General features: G+C 43.7%; 1 protein-coding gene across 4 annotated transcripts in view; it reads left to right on the plus strand.

The window, feature by feature from the left end:
- LOC115636421 (antigen WC1.1-like) overlaps positions 1-8,597 on the plus strand; it is a 59,937-nt gene that overhangs the window by 43,243 nt on the left and 8,097 nt on the right. For 3 of the 4 annotated variants that reach the window (XM_030536492.1, XM_030536497.1, XM_030536512.1), the window contains 6 exons: positions 2,276-2,338; positions 2,425-2,736; positions 3,083-3,118; positions 3,465-3,602; positions 4,481-4,561; positions 7,845-7,916. In XM_030536492.1, coding sequence (XP_030392352.1) covers positions 2,276-2,338; positions 2,425-2,736; positions 3,083-3,118; positions 3,465-3,602; positions 4,481-4,561; positions 7,845-7,916 — 702 coding nt within the window. The remainder of the gene's footprint in view (positions 1-2,275; positions 2,339-2,424; positions 2,737-3,082; positions 3,119-3,464; positions 3,603-4,480; positions 4,562-7,844; positions 7,917-8,597) is intronic. The other variant, XM_030536505.1, reaches the window with a different exon arrangement.

The following is an 8,597-nucleotide window of genomic DNA, read 5'->3' on the forward strand; positions in this document are numbered from 1 at the left end:
AGGGAAATCCACACCGTAGAGCGATGTCATTAAGCCAACCTAAATCCCATGTAAACAGCTCTAGGTCAGGGATGTGGATTATCTACACTGAGAACCCCTCCCTTCAGCATAGTGTCCACACTGAACATAAGAACACAAAAATGGCCATACTGGGTCAGACCAAAGGTCTACCGATAGTGGTTAATGCCAGGTGCCCGCAGAGGGAATGAACCTAACAGGCAATGATCAAGTGATCTCTTTCCTGCCATCCAGCTCCACTCTCTGACAAACAGAAGCTAGGGACACCATTCCTTACCCATCCTGGCTAATAACCATTAATGGACTTCATCTCCATGAATTTATCCAGTTCTCTTTTAACCTTGTTATAGTCCTAGCCTTCACAACCTCCTAAGGCAAGGAGGGCCACAGGTTGACTGTGTGCTGTGTGAAGAACTCCCTTTTATTTGTTTTAAACCTGCTGCCCATTAATTTCATTTGGTGGCCCCTAGTTCTTATATTATGGGAACAAGTACATAACTTTTCCTTATTCACTTTCTCCACATCACTCATGGTTTTATATACCTCTATCATATCCCCCCCAGTCTCCTCTTTTCCAAGCTGAAAAGTCCTAGCCTCTTTAATCTCTCCTCATATGGGACCCATTCCCAACCTGTACTCATTTTAGTTGCCCTTTTCTGAACCTTTTCTAGTGCAGTATATCTTTTTTGAGATAAGGAGACCACATCTGTATGCAGTATTCAAGATGTGGGCGTACTATGGATTTATATAAGGGCAATAAGATATTCCCTGTCTTATTCTCTATCCCCTTTCTAAATGATTCCTAACATCCTGTTTGCTTTTTTGACTGCTGCTGCACACTGCGTGGACGTCTTCAGAGAACTATCCACCATGACTCCAAGATCTCTTTCCTGATTAGTTGTAGCTAAATTAGCCCTCATCATATTGTATGTACAGTTGGGGTTATTTTTTCCGATGTGCATTACTTTACATTTATCCACATTAAATTTCATATGCCATTTTGTTGCCCAATCACTTTGTTTTTTGAGATCTTTTTGAAGTTCTTCACAGTCTGTTTTGGTCTTAACTATCTTGAGCAGTTTAGTATCATCTGCAAACTTTGCCACCTCACTGTTTACCCCTTTCTCCAGATCATTTATGAATACATTGAATAGGATTGGTACTAGGACTGATCCTTGGGGAACACCACTAGTTATCTCTCTCCATTCTGAAAATTTACCATTTATTCCTACCCTTTGTTCCCTGTCTTTTAACCAGTTCTCAATCCATGAAAGGATCTTTCCTCTTATCCCATGACAACTTAATTTACGTAAGAGTCTTTGGTGAGGGACCTTGTCAAAGGCTTTCTGGACATCTAAGTACAATATGTCCACTGGATCCCCCTTGTCCACATGTTTGTTGACCCCTTCAAAGAACTTTAATAAGTTTAGTAAGACACAATTTCTCTTTACAGAAACCATGTTGACTTTTCCCAACAATTTATGTTCTTCTATGTGTCTGACAATTTTATTCTTTACTATTGTTTCAACTAATTTTCCAGTACTGACATTAGACTTACCGGTCTGTAATTGCTGGGATCACCTGTAGAGCCCTTTTTAAATATTAGTGTTACATTAGCTATCTTCCAGTCATCGGGTACAGAAGCTGACTTAAAGGACAGGTTACAAACCATAGTTAATAGTTCCACAATTTCACATTTGAGTTCTTTCAGAACTCTTGGGTGAATGCCATCTGGTCCCGATGACTTTTTACTGTTAAGTTTATCAATTAATTTCAAAACCTCCTCTAGTGATACTTCAGTCTGTGACAATTCCTCTGATTTGTCATCCACAAAGGACGGCTCAGGTTGGGAAATCTCCCTAACATCCTCATCCGTGAAGACAGAAGCAAAGAATTCATTGCAATGACTTTATCGTCTTTAAGTGCTCCTTTTGTATCTCGATCGTCCAGGGGCCCCACTGGTTGTTTAGCGGGCTTCCTGCTTCAGATGTACTTAAAAAACATTTTGTTATTACCTGAAGTGGTGCAGTTGCACCACTGTAGCATTTCAAGTGTAGACAAACTCTTAGATACACTGTCCTGCCAGTTACATAAAGACACATGCGTGCCAGCTGGGAACTGATCAAAGCCTTCAAAATCTAGAGAAACACTGGAAGAGCTAATTATCGAAATTACCAGATTTTAGTTTTGGCCAATTTATAAAGTGCTGCAGCACACATGCACACAGTCCATTCACCCCAGCATTTTATTTCCACAGGTAGGAGAAGGAAACCATCTCAGAATCCATTTGCTGAATGCCTGAACTCTACGAGCTGCACAGGTATCTCTGCCTCTCTGTGTCTCCTCCTCAGTCTCTAAGGACATTCCCAGCTGTCCCAGTAACACGTGAGGTTTCTGCATTTCCAGGCCAGGAGAAGTTACGCATCATGGGAGGAAACAGATGCTCGGGCAGAGTGGAGGTTTGGTACCGTGGTTCCTGGGGAACAGTTTGTGATGACTTCTGGGACATGGCAGATGCTAACGTTGTGTGTAAACAACTGGGCTGTGGATCTGCTGTATCTGCCCCAGGCGAGGCTGCATTTGGCAAGGGGACTGGTCCCATCTGGGTGGAGAAGGTGAACTGCAGAGGAACAGAGTCATCTCTCTGGGACTGTCCTGCCATGCCATGGGGTGAGAGTAACTGTGATCATAAGGAAGATGCTGCTGTGAATTGCTCGGGTGAGTGACAGGAGATGTTTCAGCTTTATTATATAATTTTTAAGGGGGAGCAAATGTCACAGCAGCTGGGTCTCCATTCCTGCCCACAGACTAGGCCTCCTTTTTCCTTAATGGATGGGATGTCTTGGGACTTCTTGTATTCTAATGTGCTATGGCATCAGACCATGTCACTTCCTTTATCCAGCACAGGCTAAGCCACTAAGCCTGTGCTGCTCTGAGGAAGATATCATGGGTGAAACGTAGGTGATGTGCAGAGGCGCATGGGGACTCAGAGGAACAATCATGTAATAGCATGTCACCATCCCCTCACTCCACACTCCAGTTCTCCTTCTTTTTCCCCTTGCAGGTGTGACAGAAACAACAGCTTCACCAGCTACAACAGGTAAGACATTCTCTTCCAATCAAGGGTTAAATTTACCTAGTGCCAGGCTAACAGGGGGATGAGTTAGAACCTCCAGCCTGGGATAATGAGTGTGAAATCTAAGGGTGATTGACACCCGGGTGGGAGCTGCAGGCAATGTTGAGCAGGACAATTCCTGTCTATTGGTTCTAGCTACCAGGGCCATGATTTAAACAGCAGCCTGTGAGCTGCCCCCATGGTGCACAGACCGTGTCCCAGCCCATTACCCTGCTTCCTAAGTGGTTCAGTCAGACACTGGTGAGCTCCTCTTGGGCCCCCTGACTCTTATAGATTAATCTCTCCCTGTTGCATGTTCATTTCCATCCAGCTACCCCACGCCTCCCTCTGACGGACAGTGGGAGAGTCACGGTGCCTGTTGTCATCTGCATTATCCTGGGAGTCCTTCTCTGTCTGCTGTTAATCATTCTGGTTGTGCAGGTGCAGAGGGCCAGGGCACAGCACAGAGGTGGGTCCTGATTAGTGTCACTGTCTGAAATGTCTCTGCAATAGCAGGGGGAGCTGTGGCTGTGGAGAGCTGTGGGCACTGGCAGAGCTGTGAGGGGGCCTCAGGTCTATGCTAAGTCTTGTCTTATTTAATATTGTCATTGATGACCTGGCTGTAGAAATAACCAGGAGAGCCACAACACTTTCAGATGACACTAACCTGGGTGAATTTGAGAGCAGTGGTGACAGAGAAATAATAAATAGAGGATTAGAGCGATGGTAAATATTAGCAAAAAATAGAGATCACGTTAGGGGAGAGTACAAGGAAGTGCATGTGAGGGAGGGCACTGAACAGAGAGACTCAGTAGGAGGGAAGAAATTCTGGAACAGAGATTGGGTGATAATTGCCAAAAAATCAAAGACAATTCCAATATTTGGTACTTTTCATTTTTTAAAAAGCGCAAAAACATCCGCTAGTTAATACCTACACAGTCCCTAGGCAGCATATGTGGAAGTACTAAGTCTATAAATATATCTATATGTAAGTGCTGTTTTGCTCATAGCTGTGAACATCAGTTTGGGAGAGGAATTATTTGGGGTGATACCAGGGAGAATAACAAAGCTTAATGAGATTAATGTATAGTGGGAATTTTTAGGCTAAATATGAGGAGAGATTTGTGACAGGGAACTAGCCCATGGGAACCATCATCAAAGAGTTGTTGTGGAAAGGGACGTGGTCTCTGTCACCTGGCACATTCAAATGTAGGCTGGACTGAGTATTGGGAATGTGCTGTAGAGACTGGTCCTGTACTGGCCCCAGAGCACAGGTCTGGATGATCTAATAGGGTTTCCTATCTATAGTTTCTATGACCCTATGCAAACATTGTCCTTTTTTTTCAGGTGCCACAAGACCCTCAGATCCCGTGTATGAGGAGATTGATTATAACCTGATGGGAGAGAAGCAGATATTGGGTCACTCAGGTATGTGTTTCTCATTCCTACTGAGCTTTCCATCTTGAGGCCATGACCCACAGATAGATATCCTCAGCCACCAACTTTGTGAACCCTGGACAGCTGTGGGCATTGGGCTTGTGGAAAGACCAGTTACTGAACTCATGTAGGTGCAGTGATGGATTATTCACTGGACCAATGGGGCCTGTGTCCAGGGTTCCCAGCCAATTGGGGGGCCCTGGAAAAATCAGTGCTCCCACACCCCGACCTGCTCAGACTGCCTCTCCTGTCCGGGAGTGGGATCAGGGTGCGGGGCAGGCCTCACCCTGTATGCCTGCCCTGCACTCCTGCCAGGGAGAGGGGGAAGCCCCCACAACCTGACCCTGCTTCTCGGAAGGAGCGCTGGGGCAGGGGACTATTGAGAGAAAGAGTGGAGAGGGGCTCCCACTTGCTCTGGCTCAGGGCCCCACAAAACAGTAATCCACATCTGGTCAGGTGAGCCTCCCCCCCAGCAGACTCTACTAGACCCCATTCTCAGGACAGCCAGTCTCATCTGCCCATCTTGTAGCCTTGGAGTGTAACTAACTGTGGGTCAGCAAAGTGACTGTCTCTGGGCACAAGCTATACTATCACTGGGGGGAGGGATAGCTCAGTGGTTTGAGCATTGGCCTGAACTGGACTGTGAGTTCAGTCCTTGAGGGGGCCATTTAGGGAACTGGGGTAAAAATGTGTCTAGGGATTGGTCCTGCTTTGAGCAGAGGGTTGGACCAGATGACCTTCTGAGATCTCTTCCAACCCTAATCTTCTATGATTTGAAAACTGCTGGAGCAGGGGATGTTCTGTGCCCCCCTCCCACTACAGCCTCTGATCTGCTCAGTTGGCTCCCTCCTGTCCTAGGGTCAGAGTTCAGCTCAGGAGATGTGGGTAACTTTGAGTCATGGCCCTTTATACCATTTTGACTCAATATCAATCAGTTGGGAACATGCTACTCTCAGTTTAGGACATTGTGAGGCTCTTTTGAGCATGGTAAGGGCATCCAGTTGGTCACAGGCTGTCATCCTGGGAGGCGAGGGGCCTAATCTTTCAACAAGGTGGGGGTGTCAGGGTTCACCCCCAACTCTGAACTCTGGGGTACAGATGTGGGGACCTGCATGAAAGACCCCCTAAGCTTATATTCTACCACTTTAGGTTAAAACTTCTCCAAGGCACACATTTGTTTCCTTGTCTTTGGACAGAATATTGCTGCCACCACCAAGTGATTTACACAAAAATTCAGGGAAGGATCACTCGGAATCCCTATCCCACCACTATATCCCCCCAAGACCTTTACCCCCTTTCCTGGGGAGGTTTGAGACTAAAATACCAACCAGTTGACTTTTACCAACATGAGTTCAACCAGATCCTTTGTCTTTAGGATCTTGAAATCAATCAGATTCTTAAAAGAAGAACTTTTATTGTAAAGAAAAAGTAAAAGAATCACACCTGCAAAATCAGGGTGGAGGGTAACTTTAACACACAGAGGATTCCCCTCTGGGCTCAGCTTCCCAGTTACAAAAATAGGAATGAAACTACCTCTGTAGCATAGTGAAATTCACAAGCCAAAGCAAGAAATAACCTAACACATCTCCTTGCCTTCCTCACAGTTTCTGTGGTTTTAGATGGATTATTCCAGGTATATTTTTTAGGTGATATTGTACATGCTTGTCTTCCTCCTCTGTCTGGAGAGAGAACAACAAACAAATCCTTCCCCCCTAGCTTTGAAAGTATCTTCTTTCCTTATTGGTCCTTCTGGTCATGTGCCAACTAGGTTATTTGAACTGCTTAACCCTTTACAGATAAGGCAATCCAGTACAGCTGCCAAGGAGAGATTCTATGCTACTGCATACAGAAAGGTTGCTACCCTTCCTCATATATTCGTGACAGGGGAAGAAGGAGTATTTTGCTTTAAGAAGTGGTGTTACTTGTACAATTTATAACTCTGCCCCTACCATCCTCATGGATACTCAGGGCATAATATAGGGCTGCCTCCATCCTCATGGGTACTCAGGGCATAAGGGACCTAACTTTATCCTTCTGTGGGCTCAGCGCTAACACCATTCTGGATGGTTTCAGAACACAGTCAATTCCTTAAACATGTACAATAATTTATTAACAATTAGCAACAAATCAACAGAATACACACACCAAGCATCGTATGCTCTCCAGTTCCTATAAAACAGACGGACGTCTTCTGATGGCTAGTCAGAGTCGTGGCATCTGTGCTCTGGCTTCTGCACAGTCTGGTCCTGCAGGGTTAAAAGGTCTTGAGCTGTAGCCTAGAGTTAAGTTCCAACAAGCTTGTCTTTTGACCCTCATTATGTAGTTAAAATAAGGATTTCTCTTATCTATGCCTTAACCAATTGTTTTACTTGAAACATAGCTATGCAAAAACATTAACCAATCATCTGCACTATACAGGGGTTCACACAAGTGAGCCTGTGTGCTATTCCGTGCCATAACAAAGCTAGCTTTGGTTGGTGTATCAGTTTCTTTACTGAATGCTGAAAGTAGTGTCTGTTGACTGTTTAAGTGTATTTTAATGTAGCTATCTTGCTTTCCTTAATTCTGATTCAGAAGGGTATTTAGATGAAAATTTATTGTGATTCATTTCATAATGACTTTTCAAGTTGCTTGCTTTGTAGTGACCAAGCAATGCACTGCAGATAAGGCCCAGGGGTTTGCCATCTTTAACAGTGAATCAAAATCTTCCTTCCATTCTGATTTAAAACTTTGTGTTTTTTTCTTCATGCTTGTGTTTCTTACAATCTGAAGACGTCATTGTTATCCACGAAATTAACGTAGGGTTAAAACTTAAATCTAAAACTGTTCAAATGTGACATATGAACAGTAAACACAGCCTGTATTCTGTGGAATGCAGGGAGATCACGAGCACCTGAGGTCCACACAGCACAACTTTTGAGTACAGAATGATGCAATTTCCTGATATAATGCACATGTGAGTGAGAGCCTCTTTTTCTATCAATCTCACTCTCACACTATCAGGTTCACTCAGTAGGAGCAAAAACAAAATTTGAAATTCTTTCACCAATTTGTATAGCTTTTTAAAAAAAATGATGTTAATATTAATTTTAGCCACAACTTGTGTTAGACCGTAGTTTCTCCACGAGCTGCACTTTAACTGTAGAAGAGCTATGCCTGGAATATATGGATGCTATAAATCCTGCTCTAGGACCGGGTGCATCAGCCAACAGTCAGTTTAGCTGCTATCATTATGATAACATCTCATTTGTTGTCTTTCCTGTCTCCTATGCAGAGGATTCAGTGACGAAACTGCAGTATTACATCGGGGACAGTGAGGGGGGAAACGATTCTGGATCAGAACAAGGTAATGGGGTAAGGTGGCAGACAAAGACAAAGACTCAAATTTGGGTGGAGAATTTAATTTCCAAGGCCCATGGAAGGGCTTTACATTGCTATTGGATTCAGTGGGGTCTTCATTTATTCACTCTAATTTAAGGTTTCGTGTGCCAGTAATACATTTTAACATTTTTAAGGTCTTTTTCTATAAGTCTATAATATATAACTAAACTCTTGTTGTATGTAAAGTTAAAAAGGTTTTAAAAATGTTTAAGAAGCTTCATTTAAAATTAAATTAAAATGCAGAGCCCCCGGGACTGGTAGCCAGGACCCAGGCAGTGTGAGTGCCACTGAAAATCAGCTTGCGTGCCACCTTTGGCACGCATGCCATAGATTGCCTACCCCGTTCTAGTAGGTTAAGCTTAATTTGTATTTTTGTTTATTTGATAGGTAATCTGATTTGATCTCTTTGTTATCACGTATGATCACTTAAAATCTATCTTTTGTAGTTAGTAAACTTGTTTTTTCTTTATCTAAATGAGTGAGTTGGAATGAAGTGCTTGGAAATCTTAGCTTAAGGAGAAAAGGCTGTTGCATTTCCTCTGCACATTGAGAGAGAGAAAAACTGATAATAAATTCATACTGGTAGGGGTTTTAACCAGGGCAGGACAGTACAGCTCTGGGGTCCTAGACTGGGAAACTGGCAGTT

The sequence above is a fragment of the Gopherus evgoodei genome, chromosome 1, assembly GCF_007399415.2.
Source record: "Gopherus evgoodei ecotype Sinaloan lineage chromosome 1, rGopEvg1_v1.p, whole genome shotgun sequence".
Classification (NCBI taxonomy): domain Eukaryota; kingdom Metazoa; phylum Chordata; order Testudines; family Testudinidae; genus Gopherus; species Gopherus evgoodei.